General features: G+C 32.1%; 1 protein-coding gene across 1 annotated transcript in view; it reads left to right on the top strand.

The window, feature by feature from the left end:
- Positions 1 to 24,846, top strand: part of LOC149413539 (head-specific guanylate cyclase-like) — a 150,626-nt gene that overhangs the window by 77,334 nt on the left and 48,446 nt on the right. The window contains exons 6-7 of the mRNA XM_089644418.1: positions 11,768 to 11,952; positions 13,744 to 13,923. Coding sequence (XP_089500544.1) covers positions 11,768 to 11,952; positions 13,744 to 13,923 — 365 coding nt within the window. The remainder of the gene's footprint in view (positions 1 to 11,767; positions 11,953 to 13,743; positions 13,924 to 24,846) is intronic.

Genomic DNA, 24,846 nt, shown 5'->3' with positions numbered 1-24,846 from the left:
AACAATGCAAATCTAACCCATATGACATCTATCTCATAAATTTCTATAAACGATATCGAAACTTATGCACACGACTTGCACGTATATCGAAAGAAATATATTATAAAAATAAATTAGATAAATGCAACAAGGACCCCAAAAAAATTTGGCAAATCCTAAAAGAAATATCCCACACATCTTCAAAGAAAAGCGATTCCATAACCGAGATTAAAATAGATAACGAGATTATTAAGACATCAGAACAACCACTAAAAGTATGTAATTTTGTGAATAACTATTTCGCTAACGTCGGCAAGGTATTAGCAAACAGAATCACTACAAATGTCGATATCCCAGAATTCTCAAACCACTATACACACACTAATGTTTCTTCCTTTAAAATTCCATACATTACCCAAATACAAACACTAAAACTTATAAACGAACTAAAAAACACAAACTCTCAGGGTAGCGACAAAATATCACCGATGACACTAAAAATAATAAAGTCAGCACTTCTTATCCCACTTACTATACTTATAAATCGGTCCATTAAAGAAGGAGTGTTCCCAACTATTTTGAAAACGGGCAAAGTAATTCCAATCCACAAAAAAGGAAACAAGGAAGAAATTAATAATTACAGACCAATTACAATTCTAAACACGCTCTCAAAAATTCTCGAGAAACATATCAAAAACCACCTTTTAATTTTTCTTAACAAAAACAATAGACTATCACCAAATCAATTTGGATTCAGGGAAAATATGAGTACCTCACATGCCATAGCCTCAGTAACAGACTTCCTCAAAACAAATATAGATCAGGGTAAAAAATGCCTTGGAATATTCCTAGACCTGGCAAAAGCGTTTGACACAATTCACCACCAAAACCTGTTCAATAAACTTAAATATTTCGGAATCACGGGAACAGAACTCAAATTAATTGAAAGCTACATGGAAAATCGCACCCAATATACCTCAATAGAAAACACATGTAGTGACAAGGAACAAGTATCCTACGGAGTACCACAAGGCAGCGTACTTGGCCCAATCCTATTTCTTATTTATATTAACGATCTTTGTCACCTCGAAATAGACGGGGAAATTATAAGCTTTGCTGATGACACTGTGTTACTTTTTAAGGCCACTGACTGGAACACACTAATCACAAAAGCTGAAGTTGGCCTAAATATTACAAAAAAATGGCTTGACTCTAACTTATTAACTTTAAATATAGATAAGACTAAATTCATAACCTTTAGCATAAACTCGAGAGGCCAACCCGCCAAAAACATCTACCTTAAAATACATTCCTGTCACTCAGCGAGCATCCCATGCAATTGTCCTCCAATCACACAAACCGAAAATATAAAATATCTTGGTATATACTTCGACCGATATTTAAAATGGGACAGACATATTGAATCGGTTAAAGGAAAGATAAATAAGTTGATTTACTTTTTCAAAAACGTGAGAAATATACTGAACATATTTGATATTAAGAATATATACCTCGCAATAGCACAATCTATAATGGAATACGGCATTATTGCCTGGGGCTATGCCAGTAAAAAATACATAGACACACTATTTAAAGCTCAGAAAACCTTAATAAAAGTAATACTTAAAGTACCAATACTAACACCCACTTCAACCATATTTAAACAATTCCCAGTGTTGAAGATTCAAAAACTATATTCAAAACAAATACTTACTTTCCTTTACAAGAACCTAAACACATTTAAAACTTCACAAACTTCTCGCAATACCAGAACAAGACATGCACACCAACTACTAATACCAAAAACCAACACATCCTTTGGACAAAAACACTACAGATTCCAGGCTATAAAACTATTCAATTCACTTCCAACACAATATAAAACATCTAATCTTACAGAATACAAAAAACACATATGGAACTGGCTACAATCCTGTTAATATTTAATTTTTTATATTTCACTTTTTTGGAATAACTATGGAAAAACTACTGTTATAACTATGGAAAAATCGATTTTATATTTTAATTTTTAATGTTTCTCTGTGTAACCAACTCCACTGTATTGTTTTAGAATTATATAACTTTACAATTGAAAAAGTCCTCCACAACACAGGTGAACTCCTAGCGTGGAGGACAATATACTATACCATTGTTTAACAAATATATTAAAGCATAAATAAAATAAAAAAAAAAAAAAAGTAACGTTTTTTTCGTCGTTAGGGAATTTTTTAGACTGGTGATAGTATTTTTCCTTATTTCTGATTGAAATCACTAATCCATGGGTTATCCATGGTTTTATTAATCTGTGTTTAGATTTTGTTTTAGAAATAAGTATTTGTGTAGAAAGGTTTATGTGATTTAGGAAAACAGTTTCGAAATTCTCCGCAAAAGAATTTGGATTTTCCGATTCAATTATTGATGCCCAGGTTTCCATCTTAAGATTTGTTTCTAAAGTTTTCATATTTAAATATTTTTTTTCTTGTTTTTTTTTGTCAGTTTTGTTGGGGTTGGTACTTTTTTTGTCTATGTTGTTAACGAATATATAGGTGTAGTGGTCAGTTATGCTGGTTTTCCATAATATCGACATGTTTTTTTCAGTTTTATTTGAGTTGCACCATATGTGATCGATACAGGAAGGGATTTGTCCGCTGATATTTCGTGTTGCATTATTTATATATGATTTATAGCTTAGCGAAGTCATTACATTTATATAATCATCTTTCGTTTTGCTTTGTACCCAGTGTCCGATATTAATTTTAATGTCACCAACAATAATATTAAAGGTACTTTTTTGACTCAGTAATAATTTTTCGATTTCTATAATGAAACTTGTGGGATAGTTATTTAACAAACTCCCATACGGTTTAAAAAATAAAAGAAAACATAACTACATTAAGTTAATTAAATTTAAGCTTAAATAGTTAACGGAAAAAAAGAACTGACTGGTATTTTAAAAACATCGTCTTATGTTATTGAAAAAACTTTACCCAAACTATGAAGTTGTACCAAAGAAGTGGATATTCTCAAAATTCAAAACCTAGTTCCTCCAGTACTACTGAGGAGAAAAAAGAAAATATTTTAGAATTATTTTATATAAAATGGAGTGACAGAGGAATAAAAAAGATCACAAGATGAGATTCGTTCAGTGCTGATTTTTTTCTTATTTCAATATACATGGACACATGCGAACGAGAAACGGAGTAAGAGAATAACCGATGCGTTATAGTTGTTCAAATATCACAGGCGTTCGGATCATCCGTGCTCGCGGCTCTATGTAGTGAAGGAGTCTCGTGGCAGTCACGATCCTCAGCAATAAATCAAAGAAGAAGACGATTTTTGTTCTCATATCAAAGTAATTTATTAATGAACTGATTTATTTTGTTTATTTACTTTGATTTGTATTGTTATAAATTCATTTCATAATGTGTTCCCCACTGGAATTTTCTGTGCTGGAGAAGACATTTAACATTCTTTTAAACTAGTTAAAATGTGTGCTACAATTTTTTGTAATTCTTAAAACTTTACACTTTACAATGTAGATCTAAAGCTAATATAGATGGTTTTAATTATACTTGTGTCACTTGTATATTACACAAGTTGTCTCTCTTTCTCTCTTTAATCAGTCTGTGTTTGGTTGCTATATTCAATCAATTTCGTGTCTCCCTGTATTCCAGATTCATTTTTGTATGATTGTTTTGATTATATCGACATCTGTAGGAGTGTGGTAATTTGTTGTTAAGTTTTATGCCGTAGTAAATGAAATTTCTCTGTCCAAATGTTGTGTTTTGTTAGGTATGTTCGTTAGTAGATCAAGTGTATTATTTTTGTGTGCTTAGCATAGAGTTGTTTAAAGGACATGATGTTTAGGTTATTAAAAATATGGTCAAAGCAAGTTTTGATAGGTACTTTGAGTTGAGGGTTTTCCAATAAGAGGTGTTATTTTGAATAGCCCGCTATTTCGGTAGATGTTACTTTTGAAGCTGTCATTTTTTGACATTTGACAAGTAAAAACTACGCCATTAATAAAAATGAAACTTTACACGCTTCAACAACGCATTGAAATTATTAAAATTCACTTGAGTGAATCAAATGCAAATCACCTTGAGTTTTGAGGCCCATTTCCACCTCGGTGGCATCGTCAACAAGCAAAATTGTAGCATCTGGGACTCGGAAAACCCAAGCGTTATTTTTGAAAAGCCTTTTTTTCTTCAACGTGTGACTGTTTGGTGCGGTTTATGGTCCGGCGGGAGTCATTGGACCCTACTTTTTCGAAAATGAAGCTGGAGCAACAGTTACGGTGAATGGATTGCAAGAGATGATTAATGATTTTTTATGGCCGGAATTGGATGGTATTAATCTGGACAACGTTTGTTTTCAACAAGACGGCGCTACGTGCCACACAAGCAACAAAACCATTGATCTTTCACGATCAAATATCAAAATAACACCTCTTATTGGAAAACCCTGTAGTATAGTTACCGCTCTTTGAATCAACTTAAAACGCTCTTGAAGAGGCGTTTTATGATACATAAGCAGACGATTGACGACTACGTGTGAGCTAGAAAAAACAAAATGCATGAGTATCTTGGAAAAAGGAAAATGTTTAATTAACTCCAACTGGAATAGGAAATCTAAAAAATCAGCGTTTTGTTTACTCTGAATTAAATTAATCTCCATTTTGTAAAAGTATTTTAAAATATTTTATACGTAAGCCGGGAAAATTTTATTTTTATTTTATCAATGAAAAAAAGTTAATCTTTTTATGTGTCCACCGCACAAGGGTTCCAGTTGTTTCCAACCATCTGTAGCCAGTGAGACTATGGCTTCCCTAATCAATGTTGTATGGTTGAAGGTAGTCGAGAGGATACAGACATAAGAAGTTGGAGAAGTACCTGGCTATTCAAATCTGGTCATCAAAAGCCTCCCAATATCTGACTGTCCAAAGTTTTTCCAAATTGAAGAAATTCCTTAAAACTGTGCTGTCCAAAAATTAAGTAGAAATGATTAAATATCTAATTATTTAATTACATTATTTTGTGGAACTCGACAAAATTATCTTAAATTACCGTTTTTCGAAAACATACTTGACCGTTTGGATAAAGTCCAAATGGACCATTCGACCGGTCAGAAAAAGCCCAAAAGGATAAATTTCTAAATGGACTAATACTCAAAAAGACAAAATGAATGTCCAATTGAATAAAGTTATGTTTGAATGGACTAACACTTCATTCAAACTCGTACAAAATGGTTGCATTCGCACAAATGGTCTATGAAAATTGATATTTACAAAATACAACAATTGCCCAAATGTTTAAATGGACGAGGTTCAAGTAGACAAAATGGCTTCCAACAGATAAAATTTTTGAAAATGTGTGAAATAATTTTTAAAATTCTTATTTGGTATCTACCATTTTTAAAATTAAATACAATTTTTTACAATATTAACTTTCTTTAACAATATTTGAAATCCGTCTGATATTGTCATCAACATTTTGTTTCACGCAAATAAATGAAAATCGAAAAATATAAGCCACATTATGGCATTCAGTCATGCGTATAACGTTGTCATTATTTCATTAAAAAATGTACCTACGTAATCCCTTATAAACTAATTGTGTTACAAAATTTCAACGAAATGAATAATGCCACGAAACAAATATTATTTCTCAGAAACTCATTATCATCATCCATCAAACAAACCCAACCATATTCTAGTGCTCCAATCACCGAACACATATTCCATAGAAGTGTAATACGAAGGAAAAAACGTACTTTGCCAAATTAAATAAAGCCTATGTATTCCGAGGCTTCTCTATTCTCTGTACCAAAGACGGGTCAATAAAAAAAAAATATATATTGTTGACAGTTCTTATTCAAAGTATGATACAGTTAAAATATGGCCAAAGATAATAGGCTTGGGTTAGCTCAGTTGGTAGAGCAGCGCCCGGCAAGGTGAAGGTCTTGAGTTCAAGTCCTAGATGAGACCGTATATTTTTGATTTTTATGTTTTAAATTTTCGTTTGAGAATCGCTATTACAGAGTGGAGCAAAAGTAATCACCCTTTTGGAAAACGCTATAACTTTTACAAATGACGCCAAATGTCAATTCAGTTTTAATATTTGTGAATCAAAAAAACGCAGAATACAAATCAACCAGACATATATCGGTTTACCAAAAAAAAACAAATTTCACAAGCAGTACCAAAATTTATAATTAAAAAAAAATTCCAGTAAAGAACATCGGGGGATTACTTTTACCCCATCCTGTTTTATCTACAGTAATTAAATATTAAATTTCAGGTTCTACCAATCACTGTTAAAATAAAGTACTATCGGAAAGGGCCCGGGCGGTTCAAATGACAATATTTTGAATCCACTAACTGAAACCCATAAGTCCATAATCAAAATTATGGTAAAGTCTCTGTAAGAAATAGCACTGACAGAATCTCATGAATCTCTGAACAGCATTTCAATTAAACAACTCCATTTTAAAACAATACTCATTTATATGTATATATATAAATAGAAAAAATAACCAAATGAAAAATAATAACATTATCAAAATTAAAATTAACAAAATCTAAAACAGATTCAAACTCGAAAACGTAATTTACATACTTGCTATATAGACTACCAAAAGGCTTTCGATAGTGTCCCGCACTCGTGGCTGATCAAAGTATTAAATATATGTAAAATTAACCCCATTATTATCAGCTTTTTGGAAAATATTATGTCCTTTTGGAATACCAATTTACTTATCAATTTAAAAGGTAAGAAAATAGTAATACCGGGCATTTAAATTAAAAGAGGAATTTTTCAAGGAGACTCATTGAGTCCTCTTTGGTTTTGTTTAGCATTGAATCCTCTATCTAAAATGTTAATTAAAAGCAAGTTTGGAATAAAAGTTAAGGGTAATACAAGGGCGAGTAGTACAATTTCGCATTTATTATATATGGATGACATAAAATTATTTTAGAATTCTGAACAAAATTTAGAGAAAATGATCGAGGTAGTTAAAAACTTTTCAGATGATATCAAAATGACTTTTGGTTTAGATAAATGTAGAACGATCCATATAGAGAAAGGCAAAATTGTAGATGGGGACGAGAGTATATTTAGAAATTTCCAAATTACTAGTATGAAAAGGGATGAGGTTTATAAGTATTTAGGATACCCACAATCAAATAGATTAGACCATACTAGTATTAAAAATGATATAAGGATTAAATTTCAAACTAGGATCAGGAAAATTTTAAAATGCAATCTATCTGCTAAAAATTTAGTAAAAGCAATAAATACTTGGGCAATACCTCTATTAACGTACTCATTCGGCATAATTAAATGGTCTAATACAGATTTAGATAACTTAGAAAGATTAATTAGAACTACGCTAACAAAGTTTAATTGCCATCATCCAAATTCAGCTATAGAACGAGTTAATTTACCTAGAAATTTAGGAGGTAGAGGTATAGTCAAAATAACTTCTTTGAAACATAATCAGGTAGAAATGCTAAGAACTTTTTTCCATAGGAAAGCTCATAGCTCAGAAATGCACAAAATAATTTGCAAAGCAGATAGAAATATTACACCTTTAAATTTATACGATGAGAATGCCAACATTTTTATAAATCCCAACCAGGAATTATTAGATTCCTGGTCAAATAAAATTTTACACGCAAAAAACTTCAATTATCTCAACCAAACGTATGTTGACAAATTTTCGTCAAACAAATGGTTGAGTATTGGAGAGTTGAGCGCAGAAATAGAAGGATTTATGCTTGCCATTCATACTAAAAATAGAGATAGAGTAGGATAGAGTCATTAATACTAAAAAATATAGAAAGCATATAATCAAAGATACAAATCAAATTGATGATTTGTGTAGAAAATGTTTGGCTTTTCCGGAAAGTATAGAACATATTATATCGGGATGTTCTATATTAGCACCGTCCGAGTATACATTTAGGAACAATCAAGTTTTAAAAATAATTCACCAAAATTTGGTTATTAAACATAACTTGATTGACTGCCGTAATGTGGTACCATATTATGAATACGAACCAAATTCATTTTTAGAAAACGAATTTTATAAAATATATTATGATAAAACTATACTAACAGACCGAGCAATTAGTCATAATAGACCCGATATAGTTTTACATGACAAAATTAAAAAAATAACTTATATCATTGATGACGCTATTCCAAATTCTTGTAATATTCAAAAATCTGTTAGTGAAAAAATAAGAAAATACACAGATTTAGGAAATGAAATAAAAAGAATTTGGCATTCTCAGACTATAAAAATATTACCATTCGTTATTTCGGCTACTGGCATTATACCTAGCTCTCTAATTAAAAATTTAGGCGTATTAGATCTATCAAAAAAATTATATACAAAGATGTAAAAGTTGGTCATTTTGAATACATGTAGGATAACAAAAGATTTTTTAAATATTTATGTTGAGGGATCAGTAGGATTTATAGGCCCTGTTAGAAGTTCTACCAAGCCGAACCCTCTGATATGAAAATATCTGGAGTCGGTGAATTATTTTCCCATTTGATCTCTGGTGAATCTAATGACGACCCGCTAGTTCCCGAAGATGAACATCATAAAGCTCTATCCATTAGTGTGCCATTTCAGGAAACTCCTTCATTGACAAATGCGAAAAGAAAAGTTTTTCTATATAATCGTGGAGACTACGATTCAATTAATTTCGCCCTTGAACAAGCTGACTGGGCTTCCATTTTTTCTACCTCTCAAATAGAACCAGCGCTTGACGGTTTCTATACGTTTTTGAAATACCTCATAAATCTTCATATTCCTCATAAACTTTCGTGGAACTCGAAATATCCTCCTTGGTACAGTGCTGCCCTTATTAAGGTAACTAAGGAAAAATCAAAATACTTTAGCAAATATAAAAAACACAAGAACCAGGCTGACTATGACGCATTTTCCCTGCTTCGTAAACGGCACAAAGACTTATGTCGGAAAAGCAAAGCCCGTTTCTTGAGTAATATTGAAAACAATATTTCCTCAAACCCTAAAAACTTCTGGAGCCACGTCAAATCTTCTAACGCATCCCAAGGTGTCCCAAAATGTATGTATTTTGGAGAGCTGAAAGCCAATAATGGAACGGAAATTGCAAATTTATTTTCAAAATATTTCAGTTCAGTTTTCAGTAAACCCTCCGATCCACTTACCCTTGATCCAACTGACGTCGGGAACCATACATCCAATATAAGCAATATTGAGGTGACACGAGAAATCGTCTTAAAATACCTTAAGGAAATTGATATTCGCAAAGGTGCCGGTCCTGATGAAATACCTTCAATCTTTATCAAACAATGTGCACACAATCTAGCCTTACCCCTTTCTTTAATTTTCAATCGTTCCCTAACCGATTGCACTGTCCCTGTTATATGGAAATCTGCTTATGTGTCTCCTATTTTCAAAAATGGCAAAAAAACAGACGTTAAAAACTACAGGCCAATCTCCAAACTTTGTATATTTAACAAAATTTTTGAAAAAATAGTCTATGACCAACTATATTCTGCTCTTAAGCCCAGCCTGAATACGACCCAACACGGTTTCATTAGTGGTAAATCTACAACCACAAATCTTTTAACCTTCACAGAGTACCTGCAGGATAATTTGGATAACAGAATACAAGTGGACACTGTCTATACCGACTATAGTAAGGCGTTTGACAAGGTCGATCATTCAACCTTGTTGAACAAGCTTTTAAAGATTGGTATTCACGGCAATCTTTATCGTTGGCTCTCTTCTTATATCTCCAACCGTAGTCAAATAGTAGTGGTTGCTGGATTTAAATCCGACTCTGTTGCTGTAACATCGGGAGTTCCTCAAGGCAGCCTGTTAGGACCGTTACTATTTAATATCTATATCAATGATATTGGTCACTGCTTTTTACACTCGCAGACCATCCTATATGCAGATGACATGAAAATCTTCTCACCTATAAAATCAATCGAAGACTGTCACAAGCTGCAAAAGGATTTACAACGTTTAAACGCGTATGTTAATGCCCATTGTCTGGAATTAAATATATCCAAATGCTTCATCGTACGCTTTACTAGAAACAAAAACATATTTATACACGAATACTCAATTAATCATCAACCTTTATCTACCAAATCAGAAATTAAGGACCTTGGGGTTATACTTGATAGTAAACTGAATTTCAATAAACATATTGACCACGTAGTCACTAACGCATCTTCTATGCTGGGTTTCATAATCCGTTCCTGTAAACAATTCAAAGACATTGCTACTTTCAAAACACTGTATTTCTCATACGCTCGTAGTATCCTTGAATACGCATCACAAGTGTGGAACCCAGGCTATGCAATACATAAAAATAGAATTGAAAGTGTTCAAAATAGATTTTTAAGGTACCTTAATTTCCGCTCTTTTCGATCTCATATCAGTAATGAAGACTCTGCAAAGTTCTTCAATATACAGACGTTAACTTTCCGAAGAAATGTAGCAGATTTGGTAATGTTATTCAAAATTACACACAATTTAATCGATAGTCCTGATCTTCTTCAACGCCTATTATTCCATGTTCCCAATCGCAACAGCAGACAGTCGCTTACTTTTAATCTCCCTCATTGTAAGACAAATTCCAAACAAAACTCATTTATCTACAGATCCACACACTTTTTTAACTTAAATTATAACCATATTGACATATTTAACTCGACTTTACGCGACATAAAACAAAAACTCAATAATCAACAAAACTCAAACTAGTTCAATTCCTATATATTCCCGTCCTTTGCCTCTTAATCCTTATCCTATATTTCCCCCTCCTCCCCCCACCCTCCTTTATTTTAATATTTTTAATATTTCCTAACTAAACAAGAAATTAATTTAAGAGAACATCTCTATGCCATTGTACACCATTGTAACACCATTAACTATTCATCAGTGGAAAGTTCATAATTGGCATAATTAATAATATTATTATTGTATCATTATATAATTACAGATTTGCTGTCAACTTTTCCAAATAAATAAATAAATAAATAAATAAATAAATAAATAAAATGTGTTGTTCTTGTATTGTTTTGTATTTATTTTGCTTATATAATGCAATTACATAATGTTGATTGACTAGATGATCATTTGTGGAAAAGTGAGTGGAAGGGTTAAGTTTTTCCTTTGGTGAAGGTTTAACCCGGACAACTAAATCGGAAGTTTTATATATAATATTTAAATCTCAAATAAGAAAACAACGTGATACTAAATATTGGGAGGTCAGAAATAAAAAATACACTGACACCAAATACCTATAGACTGAAAACGAAACCAAAATCACTAAAACTCTACTTAAAAAAGTACAAAACATATTTATAATTCTTAAAAAAATACTACTTACTCGTACTGCGTACATGATATTATTATTATAATTAGTTCATATCATTCGTACTACTAAATATTAAAATGCAAATTCCCAGATTAAGAGAATGTAGATCCCAGTGGGAATATCATTATCTCTATTTCTTATAAATCTTTATTTGTAAGAAACAGAAATAATGATATACCCAGAAAATAATAAGAAAGATTTGATTCATAAATTGTTTGTTTTCGTTGATAAAAAAGGGTACTTTTATCAGAAATAAGAAAATTGTGAATGTTTCGAGCACACGAATACGCCCACACCACACATATCGTTTTATCTCTTCAGTGGCTCCAATACCGTGCTTGTTTTTTGCCAATTACCCAGAAACATGGCCATATAGTAACCATGTCACTTTTTCAGGGTCCGGCTTCATGCGGCTGTTTGGGGCGGCCCTACCCCTCTGTGGAACCACCCTCCCCACCTACTTCACCCTGCAGCGGCCCAGGGGGATTTCCCTGACCTTCAGGGATATCTTACAGAGGGCCAACACGCCCTTTGTGTTCGTGGTCAAGATCCCGAGCGAAAAGGCGCAGTGTGCGGCCAATGTGAGTATTGCAACCTTATTGGTCAAAATTATTAAAACTATTACCACGTCCACCCTTTGACCTCGACAAAGAATTTGGTTTTAGATTTACCAGGGGTAAAACTTCTTTGTGATCATTTGCAACAAAAACAATTTATTAATATAACATCATTTAATTTTAATTATCTGCACTAATACAATATACATTCATTTGTAATTCATATTATCTAGCTCATGCTCAGTGCTCAATGTCGATAGCAACACCAAAAATCTCTAATAAAACATCTGTGATGTGATCAGAAAACATACTTACCTGGTAGTTCACATCACATTATTTTTACAACAACATGAGAAAACATGGATAATTGTTACAACCACAAAACAAATTGTAACATCAATATCTTTTGCTAATATGACGTCGTTTACCAAAAACACATCAATAAATTGTAAAGCATCATAAATAACGGCACCATGGTTGATTGTTAATACACCTTGAATCGCAAAACCAACTTCCATAGTCAATACAACATATTTTGCTAAAACAAACAACAATTAGGACATCAACAATTTGTTTATACAACTTCAACTGGAAATGCAAATCAATTACAAAGACAATATCAATTGCTAATACAACTTCAATTACTTAAATAACCTCAATTGCGACAGCAATATTTTTCTAATACAGCGTCAGTAATTGCTATTACAATAGGTAAGTACCAATCGCTAAAGCAACATCAATCGCCACAACTACATATTTTGCTAATGCAAAATGAAATGCTAAAACTTCATCAAATTCTGATAGAAACTAAATTGCTAGTACTTACAACATCAATTAATTGTTAATACAGCTTCAATTATTGCTTCTGCGCACATTGGAAGACAGACGTAAAATAAACGACTTAAATTTTTTAATTTTTCTAAGAAATTTTTTTCTGAAAGCTGATCACTTTGTGATGTCATTATTTATTATATTAAAGCACATATTTTCCCACTAAACTGTTCTTTCCCGTCTAAATATATTGTAATTCCTAATTCCGAACAACTCCGCCCACTCTTACCCTTCCCCACTCCTTCCACTGTTCAATTGTAATCTATATTTAATTTAAGACTTTAGTATATACTTGTTCGTGATGAGGTGAACTTTGTTCATGAAACATGTAGAGGTTATATATATATTACATCACTTTAATATATATATATCACTTTAATAGTGATATATATATATATATATATATATATATCACTTTTATATTAAAGTGATGTAGACAAAGTTATTTGTGTTTTTATATAATTATTTTTTTTATTTAAAATTCTAAACTCTAAATTCGACTGTTGCAATAACACAATACAATAACAACAGGACAAAATACACTATTCTACTGCAGCACAAATAAGCGCAATTATATTGCGAACTACCCAATACAACGGTTTGACCCTATGAGAAACCAATACTACAATAGGTGATGTCGACATATTTAATATTAACTTTGCGAATTTTATGGACACGTAAAAGATTTATTCCAACACTTTTCCAAAATAGAAGTTGTATTTTTGTAAACCAGTCAAATCGCTGTATTTTTTAATTTGTGTTCTGGTTCTTTTACTTGTTTTTTTTTTTTTTGTTTCTTGCATTTATTTTTAATGTAATTCTATTTTTACTGTTTCTTTCTTATGTTTCAAAATTATCTGTCATTAAAATTGTACCACCTACATGTAAAAGCCCTCTAGGCGTTAAATAAATAAATCAATAACTATTGTGAGATTAAACACATCTGACGTTTTGCTGAAATTACATGGTTTTCAATTTATTCAGGGTCTAGAGCTCAAGGGCCAGATGGTCTACTGCCCGGAGTCAGACTCACTTCTCTTCATCGGTTCCCCCTTCTTGGACGGTTTGGAGGGTCTGACGGGCAGGGGACTCTTCATATCAGACATTCCCCTGCACGATGCCACCAGGGACGTCATACTGGTGGGTGAGCAGGCCAGAGCTCAGGTGAGAACCAAAAAATAAAGTTTTAAGATCGCCTGCAAATCATGTTTTAGACAACTGTTCCCGGCATCTATGGCATCCTCATTCTGAGTACGTTTTGAAGCCGAAGGGAGTGGAGAAGGGAAATATACGGGGAAGAGGGAATTTATGAAGTGCCGGGCTATTCAGATTTGGTTAACAAATATGGCTAAAGCCACTTAAATTAACGCTTCTATCCCAATGGAAGTCTGTCTCCAACGATACTAAACATGGTTTTCTACTACTAGATACAACGATAACCCTTAAACGCATTGACTTTTTAGGTTTGAACTTTATTATTTCTGAGTGACTATTTTAAGACCACCATTCGGAATTGTAACGTTGTTTGAAATGGCTTTACCATTTTGGTGACCAGATCTAAATAGCCAGGTACTTCTCCAACTTTCTCTTTGCCGCCTTTTTCCTGTACCCACTATCTTCAGCCCCATAACATAGCATATGGGATGCCATAGTCTCACTGGCTCTAGAATTTTGGGAGCAGTTGGAACCCTGGTGCGTTATTCAAATTAAAATATAATAAAAAATAAAATGGGCATGCTCAGGTGACAGGAAAAAAATGGTAAGTCTCAATCCATTTCATTTTCAATTTTTTTATGAAAAAGTAACATTACAATGAAATAAATAATTAAGGACAAAAAACATTTTTTTCAAGGAGTGCTATAAAATGTCTGCTTTGTATATATTGTTTGGTTACAAAAATTGAAAGATTAGAACTTCGACAAAATAGTTTCGAAAATTGCGTAACATGTTAAATTCGACAAATTACAAAAAAAGTATTTAAAACACATTTCCTTTAAAAAAATAAAGAAACGTTTTTAAATTACGTTTTTTGTGAGACAATATGCAGAATGGTAATATTTTAAATGAAACAAGTTTTTCGACGATTTTATGGTGTATTTAGTTCTATCACAAATGATATAGCGACAATTGTGAAATTGTTAAAACAACAAAATAGCATGTGCAATATGTGCATGTGCAACGGGACCCGTTTGCTCCGTCGCACTTAACCTTAATTACACAACAGCGAATTCATAACTACGAAACAGTATAAAGTTTGCTGTAGCAGTTGGTCGCAATGTCGTGCTTAGTACCTACCTACCATAGGCCAACTTGAGCGTAAATAAATTTTAAAGGAAGACTAAAATTCCCGGGTAATAAATAACCTTACAATATTATAAAATCTCTTACAATCATCAGAATGAGCGGAATTCAGGCTTTTGTTGTGATGGAGGACTTATACATCCGAAGAATTGAACTCACGGCGCCTGAGTGTGTAATGTTTTAGCTTTTTCGCCATTCTTTTATTTTGTTTCAAACAATATAGAATTTTCTTCTCTCTTGGCTATGACCGATATTTAAAATTTTTTTCTTTTTTTCTAAGGCTTTGCATGTGTGTTCGCAGGGATGGAAAATTCCTCCCCTACAACACATAAGCCTCCATGAAAATTGGACCCTCTTCTTTGATATCTACAGGAAGCTACTTAAAGCTCTCTTGTACTATATATCTTTATAGACATATGTACTTAACTAATTAATACGTTATTTACGATCTTGAACGCAAATATACCCGTATTTATATTGTAATTAAATTCCATCAAACGTTGTGTAATTTTTTTGATTTATGATATAGGATTTTAATTACTTTCATTTTTGTGGTAACCCTCTTGGTTCTGATCGAGGTGTTGAGTTCAAAGTTGAATTAGTCTTTCTATTGCAAACCTAGACTTAAATGAATTTTCTGAATGAGCTAACTTTCCTATTGTAATTTTCTGATTCCCTGCACCCTAACAAAATCGTAGTTGAACGCTGATAAAAGATATTATACATGTTTATTTGGACAAGTAATTAAATATAACTCAAATGGTTAATTGTTAGTAAATTTGATTTTGGTAAACTCTTGTGTCTGTCTGGCGCCACTCCTTTATGATTCTGCTGCTATAAGGTACATGTAAAGATTGATTTAGTAGGTTAATGTAATTAATTAATTGCATATTTGACGAACTCGGAATAGCCCATTTGCTGGCATAATTTGGCTCCAATCCTCCATCAAGTAAACGAGATGATCTTGAGTCAACAAGAAATCCGTATAATCCTTTGACACGGCTCTTTGATTGATACCTAAGTTATCGCGTCCCAAAAAGCCTTCCACGTCATCATATACTGCCTTCAAGTTTCCCCTCGAGTCTCGATACCCCCAAATTCCGACTCCTCCTTGGACTAAAATTTACTTAGGGCGAACCGGTTTCGTCCTATATACAATCATATACTCACGGTTGGTGTGGACTTACGGGTCGTGAATCCTCATTCCACGTCTAAGAGAAGATGCGAGAGTGGTCTACCGACCTAAATGCAAGCTGTATGCAGGTCCGCATCCTCCAATAGACAGTACATACGAATAAATATATGTATACATACAGTTTGGGAAAGGTTTATAACTTGCAATACAAGGCTATTTACCTCGCATCCCAAGCTCGGATCTCGCACAAAGAATTCTGCACAATTCTTAGCTTGGTAACCGAATATATACGTACTAATAAGGTGATACTAATAAATACTAGTAAAATAAGATCATATTTGATAGTTTGTTTTGGAGAGCTATCGAACTCCAGGCTTTTGTTTGTTTGGTTTTGACGTTTTTATTTAAGAGAATCGCCATCTCTATTGGATTTGGTTAATGGTCTTGTTATAGGAGCGACCACTGCCTCCTATTGATGAACTGTATTTGTTTTAAATTTTACCTCCAGGGTTCAACATTAATTTTTGTTCATCCTATCCCGTGATTTTCCAATTGTTTCAAGTAGTTGATTGCCACATTAGAGAGTACTCGACCCTCAAATATCTCAGGCAACTGATGGGGTTTTGTATGAGCACCCAATCAATAATATTCAAATGTTTCGTATAATTATTCGATATAAATCTTCCTAACCCGTGATTTTTCAATTGTCGATTGTGAATGATAAGTATTTGTAAGCACGCAGCTTCCAGCTGTTTCAGGTAACTAATAAAACTGTGCGATTATCTAATCAATGGTATTCAAATGTTTCATGTAATTTTTTGATATAAATCTGGCTAACCCGTGATTTTTCAATTGTCGTTTGTGATTGATAAGTATTTGAGAACACGCATCTTCCAGCTGTTTCGGGTAATTAATAAAATCCTTTGTGACTAACTAATTATGGCCAAGGTCGTTTTCAAACTATGCGGTTGACCCAATTCTCCAGTGATCCTTTGTTTTGTAAACAAATAATATAAACATCTCCTGACACACTAACCCAAATGTGAGATTTGTTTATTTTAAAATTCCTTAGAAGTCATTTGTGCCTCTTAACTTTTATTGTGCACTATTAATTAAAATATTTTTAAATCCTTTATTGAAGTTAAACTATTTTTCATTTTCCGAATTTAGTAAACTTACTAGGTTTAATTGAAGAATAAATATACATATATAAGTACACATATCTCGATTATCAAAATATGTTAACTAAGAGTACATATATTAATAAATAAATATAAGGTATATGATTCTACATGGTCTTGAATATTAATAAATACATATTTTCTTTTTCAATAATATAGATATGTCCATGAGTAGGTATTAAAATCACTACCATTTCGATGCTTCGATTAATAAATAAAATACATATATATAATTACATTACTCATATATATATTCTTTATATACAATATATTATTTTATATTTATAAATATATATACAAATATACAACATACATATATTAATGTGTAATTCTTTGTTTTGTTGTTTTAATTTAATATTCAATTGATATACTTCCACTTCACAGCCCTTCTGTGTCTCCTGGGACCTGGAAATTATTTATAAAAGGAAAACTCACCCACGTCAAGGTATTTCCGGTCGGGTAGTACACAACAACCTTGATGAAGAAATCCTACCTAATTAATTGTATTTTTCAACTAATTTCAAAATAAATCTTTTCGACTATTTATTCCTATTTAATATTTTATTCTCGCTTGAATCGTATAAATTAGCTGATATTTAAATTTTCTTCCGAACGAAATCCTAATTCAGAAAACCCGTTGATTTAATAACACCTTTCTAGTTTAGGCTTTTGAATGATAGCTGTTTCAAATTCTTTTTCGAAATGATAGACTGATGATTAAAATTCCGGTTAAAACGACAAACACTTTTAACACTGTCGCTATACGCACGATGGATTTTAATTGAACAATTTATTAATTCTAAATTTCTTTTTATATAAATTGATAAGAAAATTTATTCCAAATTGTGCAAACTTTTAATTTACTCGACTATTAATAAATTAAATTTTTTTCTAACTGTTAATTTTAGAACAAAGATTTAAACGTTTATTATTATCGAATCCTTTTTTTTTGTTTTTGTGTTTCTTTTAACCTAAGATGAAGTATTTATTACTATTATTATTATTTTTTTAACCAAATTGACGTTAAATTATAATCTAATTTTAAATATCAATACGCGATCACGTTCACTTTAGATTAACGATAACAAACTCTTAAATTTAATTTGAATGTTTTCACTTTGAATGAAATAATTATTTTTAAATTTTTAATTAATTCACAATTCACTTTTTGCACTTCACTTAACACTTTTAAGCACTGAGTTTAAATTATATTTATTTTCACTGTTTAACCAAATTAAACTGATTTAACAAAACTTCACTGGTGGGGTTTTCAGAATTTAGAAACTGAATTTAAGACTTTTTACAAAAACTTTCTAAGTCCAGGTACTTGTTCAGAATTTAACACTTAGATTATTTCACTAGAATTTTACCAATAGACGTAGTACTGCCATGTAACAACTTTTCAAACCCTCGGCGCGACTGCCCTCCTGACTGATGAGTTCCATCTTTTATACCCCTCTCAGGTTCCAAAAGACGTATCTGAATGTCTCTTGATGCTTAATTCTATCTCCTATCAACTCGTAAATCCAAACACCCCTTCCATCAATATCGAATGTGCTCCCATAAGATGTTCTGCTTTCCGGCTCTGGGCGGTAGTTAGTTTTTATCTCACAAATCTAAGTCGATAGGGTCCGAATCGGGTAAGTCTGTGTTAATCGCCCAAGCTTCCTTTGTCCTGTGTTCATACAAAATGTAGTTAAATTCTCATGATTTTGTGTTCCTTTTTTTTTTCTCAATTTGCGATAGGTCCGTCCTCAATAATATATATATACATCTCAATTTTACGCATCTCGTGTGAAAAATACCTAAATCCATGTTGAAATCCCTACTATGCAGTTTAGAATTTCGATTTATCTAAATTCTACTCAATTTTATTGTCACCTATATGAGCTTTTCCATTTTCACCAGTACTTTCTCTCTTAATGCCGCAGATTTGAATTTTTCCTTATCTTTTGGATTTTCTTTTATCCGCGACGTTTTCTTGCACAATTTTCTTCTTTATTCTTATGTCATTTCTCATAACTCTTTAACTAGTTATTTTCCAAGTCGTATTTATTTATTTCACGGATAAATTTGAATTGTATCACTTTTCTCCACTTGGATTATTCTTTATCTCCGTTCTTTACCCTTTCTTTCATCTTTTCTCCACTTTTCCCGATGTGTGTGGTCTCCAGGAAAATTTCATACTTCATCTATTATTAATTAATATATAATTTTCCACACTTCTATGGGAGATATACCTAATTAGACTCTGGGATATCTGTCATTTTTATTGCCTGATCCAATCTCCGCCCCATCCTCCATCCCTCACTTACAAGATTTCACATAAATTATATGTCTGGACACCTGTTTACGTTTAAAATTTTGGTACCAGACTCGTAAATTTAGTTTAATTTCAAACCTATTAATGTTAATCTCTTTTGACTAATCTAAATACTTCCATAAGGTCCACGTTAAAGTTAATCGCTTTTCTAATCGTTTATTACCTTAACGTAAATAAAAATCATGTTCGGATTTCGATTGTTTACCCTTCAAAATATACATGAGACCGCCAACCTTTTATCTTGTTTCGAACCCTTCGTAATATTGGGTAACTCTAATATATATCTAACCTAATAATCATGAAAATGTCTACTTTTCCTGAATCTAATCTATCGATATATGTTTAATTTTACTGTCTTCTTCTAATACTCAATTTTCATTTTCCTAGAACCTTCGTAGCAGTCCAAAATCCCTGTACTATCCTTCCATTCGATCGCCGCACTTTTCTAAAAGTGTATTTTTTTTGCGAGATTTTTCATTCAAAATTGATTTACCAATATGTCCGTTTCATCTTAAATTGATAACGATTAATTTCCATTGTTTCCAACACTCACTCCTCTCTTTAGTACGAATTTTATCGAACATGACACCCTCCTTCTATCATAAATAATTGCACTACAGTTGAAATTCCGCCAGTAACTTTCCTTCGCTTTTCCCGTCCCTTTTTATACTATCACGTTTATAAATTTTCCATTGCATTTTCGTGCGTGTGTTTTTCAATTTGTAAAATCTTCAAAGCACTCGATTTCAACGGTTCGCCATCACCTAAATGTCTCGGTTATTGTAAACATTTCCAGGAGTTTGTCGCCTTGAACGTCAGTGTTTATGCCATAGTGCGTTCACCTCTAATTTTTGTGGGAACGGAAATGCAATTAATTATCTTTTTTAATGTCGGGTCCAAGGTTCAATCCTTTGTCTTTCGTAGACACACCCCCCTTCGTTCACTGATTGGTTACTCAAAATTTTTATAGCTCTTTGTTTAGATCTATTGGTTGACAACCTTCATTGTTTATTTTTAGGCCTAGAAAAGGGGAAGCCCTGTCTAGTCCTAGACGATTTTACGACATCTCTGCTCTCGTCCCGGAACCTTGATTTAATTTCAACTATTACAGGAATCTACTGCAAGCAAGCTGGATCAATTCTTTCTCCGCCAGATGTCGTTAGCATGTCCGTTTTCATAAATAATTTGCATATTTTCTTGCAGCTATGGTTTATCTGTTTTTTCTTTCACTGTGATTTAAAGCCTTTCATCACAGTTCCCCCCTCTGAACTCAATTTGCTGTGGCTAACGTTGTATACTACTTTAGACATCGAAATTGTGTTCAAAATGTAGTCTAGCTTTTCTCCCCCCTTCGTTCTGTTATTCCCTATCTCTCTTTCCATTCTGTTATTTCCTTTCTCTACCTCACTCTATCATTCCCTATCTCTCTCTCCATTCTGTTATTTCCTTTCTCCCCCCCCCTCATTCTGTTATTCCCTATCTCTCTTTCCATTCTGTTATTTCCTTTCTCCCCCCCCTCATTCTGTTATTCCCTATCTCTCCTTCCATTCTGTCATTCCCTATCTCTCTTTTCATTCTGTTTGGATTGTTAACAACCTTGAACTTTGAATCACATTGTATTTTCTATTTTTTTTTTTTTTTCGTAGATTTTATTTTATGGAATTTTCTCTAATTTTGATAAACTCAAAATTAATCTCTTTTTTTTTTCTGGGAAAAAAAAACACGCCCCTCGACTCGCGTGTTTAGGTGGTCCTCAACCTGGTTGGACTAAGACCTCCCTCTTCACAACAAGCGTTTCTTGACGTTTTATTCTTCAATCTTTTTTTTTTCTTTAATGAAAAATTTTTTTTTTTTCAAATTCCAAACTGTTGAGTACCCCTGCTCCGTGTTATCAGTTGCTGCAAATTCCAATTCTACGCGCTTCCGTTTATTATTTGTCTAGACCATTTTATTTATTTTCATTCACTGTCAAGTGGCTTATCTCGGTGCCGTCTGAATTGTAATTTTCCTTTGAAATTGAAAGTTGAAATCACAACTAACACTTTTGTTGTTTCAAAACAACACTTATTTGTTTGATCTATACTTGATTTAAGCTCCGATGTTTGTATTTCATAATAAGTGTCCGCAAATCCTAACACTTTTATCCCGTTAGATAAATCATAATTTATCTTTTATCTTTATCCAATGTTTATCCTTATCTATAAGGATTATTTACGTTATCCTTCGTTTTATCTGGATATCACTTTTATCTTATCCTTTTTCGTTTTGTTTATCTTAATGTGTCACCCGTTCGTTCATGAAGGACCAAGTTGGTTTACGTTTAAAATTCCTTCGCGTTGAATCCAAGTCGTAAATTTCTTACTTTGTTTATATTCTCAAAGGCGCGAGGGTTAGTTTTATAAACAATATGAGTCCTATTTTGTGGGTTCACTGTCCCGTCATAATGAATCGTGTTTAATTGCTTTCGTTTGTTTACGTAACGCAGTCTGTTGCATGCGAGCACTTTTTCACTTTTATTTATATTTTATTTATTGATCTATTTTATTTTTAATATCACTAAACTATTTCGCAGTTCTCTGGTAACAATATTTCCCTTCTCGTTTTTCTTATTTTTTTTTGTTTTTCTAGATTTTTCTTGTATTTCATCACCTGATTGTTCCTGTAAATTTTCAAGTTCATTTATGATTTTGAAATACCTAACATGATTTTTTTTTCATATACCTATCACGATGTTTCCTCGAAATAGGTATATATATACACATATATATATCCCATCATAAACATTCGTCAACGACATTAAAATCTCGAGCCAACTCTGAATTGTATTTTTTTCCTTTGAGATTGAAGCTCGAATTCTCAAATAACACTTTGTCTTTTCAAAACAACGTTTATTTGTTTGGCCTATACTTGAATTCTTTATCGAATCCATTGACTGAGTTCTCTGTGTCTTAAAATATGTCTTAATAGTCAACTACCTGACCCGAATGTCAACAAAATTATCATAAGTAAATCTTACGTTATTTCAACTTACCCGTTTATATGGTAAATTATATTATGTAAGATTAATCTTACCTCACAAAACAAAACATCAAATGTTTCACCCTCATTAATGTCTCTGTCGACTATCGAGATTTGTGATCCTGACAACAAGTATCTACATTGGCGGCACGTAGCGCGACCATTTGAATCTAACACGTGGTCCTAATGAGTAACTATGATGTAATACAATTACTCTTTTCTATTTTGATATTATTGTTATTATAGATCTATCTATCACATGATATGGGTGTAATATTTCCGCTATTTATTATGTTACAACATGATCATAATAGATTACACCCCAACATCTCAAAATAATTGTTTTTCTTTTGTTTTATAATGATATTGATGTTAATCAAAAAAATATATATATATTTTTTTTTGTTAATCAATTGATATTAATCAATTTTATATTTTTCGTAATCATTATTTTTGCAAAACCAATGATATCTAGTAAGGTACATTGGGTGTTGTAAAACATTAATCAATTTAATATCTCTAAACCTTTCTATCCTTCTAATAATTCTGTCGAATGTCTAGCGATGAAATAATAATTTCTTTTCCTGACTTTGTGAATAATTTGTTAAGTACCACGGCCCGCCGCTGGTCGGATATAAGATAAACAATAATTGTTTACGTTAATACTTCACGATATCCAAATGCAATGCTTATGTTATACTTGTTCCAGCTATCTCGTTTTGTGTCATTGTTTATTTAATCTCGACGTTTGTTATTTAATTTTTTGTTCCTCGGAGTGATACGTATTATTCAACGATGTTTCCGACCTTTTAAAATCTCGATGTTTATCTTATCAATTTTTAGATGTTCTTTGATGTCCCAATAAGTTCGATGTTTTTCGGGTTTGTCTGTTTATTAAACTTGCTTTATATCAACATTCCGATTTGTTCGATGAACCCAAAACATAAACAATGTTTTTGTTTACGGAACGCATTCCTCTCGAGTGAATGACATCATTAACCCACATATCCTTTCTTATTGTTTATATTATCGTATGAAAAGAATTTTTATTGACTCTAAAGTTCACGGTCATTTGAATTAACACATTTTTATTTATAAGGACACTTTTTGTATTATAAGATTTATTCGTTAACACTTTCTTTTTGGATTTATTGTTTGTTTACGTTAATCTATTATTATTTTTAAATTTTACTGTATATTTATGTAATGTCGCACTTTTCTGATAAATTTTTTTTTCTTTTTGTTAACTCTTTAATTAATTTCGTCCTATTTATTATTATTATTTTCTCCGTTTTTGCAATAGGTTGACCAATAACTTTGTTTTTTTTTCTCTCAAAACTTATAAAACCTGAACCTCCTGATCACGGCTATGAGTTGTAATGTTTTAGCTTTTTCGCCATTCTTTTATTTTGTTTCAAACAATATAGAATTTTCTTCTCTCTTGGCTATGACCGATATTTAAAATTTTTTTCTTTTTTTCTAAGGCTTTGCATGTGTGTTCGCAGGGATGGAAAATTCCTCCCCTACAACACATAAGCCTCCATGAAAATTGGACCCTCTTCTTTGATATCTACAGGAAGCTACTTAAAGCTCTCTTGTACTATATATCTTTATAGACATATGTACTTAACTAATTAATACGTTATTTACGATCTTGAACGCAAATATACCCGTATTTATATTGTAATTAAATTCCATCAAACGTTGTGTAATTTTTTTGATTTATGATATAGGATTTTAATTACTTTCATTTTTGTGGTAACCCTCTTGGTTCTGATCGAGGTGTTGAGTTCAAAGTTGAATTAGTCTTTCTATTGCAAACCTAGACTTAAATGAATTTTCTGAATGAGCTAACTTTCCTATTGTAATTTTCTGATTCCCTGCACCCTAACAAAATCGTAGTTGAACGCTGATAAAAGATATTATACATGTTTATTTGGACAAGTAATTAAATATAACTCAAATGGTTAATTGTTAGTAAATTTGATTTTGGTAAACTCTTGTGTCTGTCTGGCGCCACTCCTTTATGATTCTGCTGCTATAAGGTACATGTAAAGATTGATTTAGTAGGTTAATGTAATTAATTAATTGCATATTTGACGAACTCGGAATAGCCCATTTGCTGGCAT

Source organism: Hesperophylax consimilis, chromosome 21 (assembly GCF_061612785.1).
Source record: "Hesperophylax consimilis isolate HC1 chromosome 21, BYU_Hcon_1.0, whole genome shotgun sequence".
In the NCBI taxonomy this organism is placed as follows: domain Eukaryota; kingdom Metazoa; phylum Arthropoda; class Insecta; order Trichoptera; family Limnephilidae; genus Hesperophylax; species Hesperophylax consimilis.
Note: the sequence above shows the minus strand (reverse complement) of the source record. Positions and strands in the feature narration are given on the sequence as shown.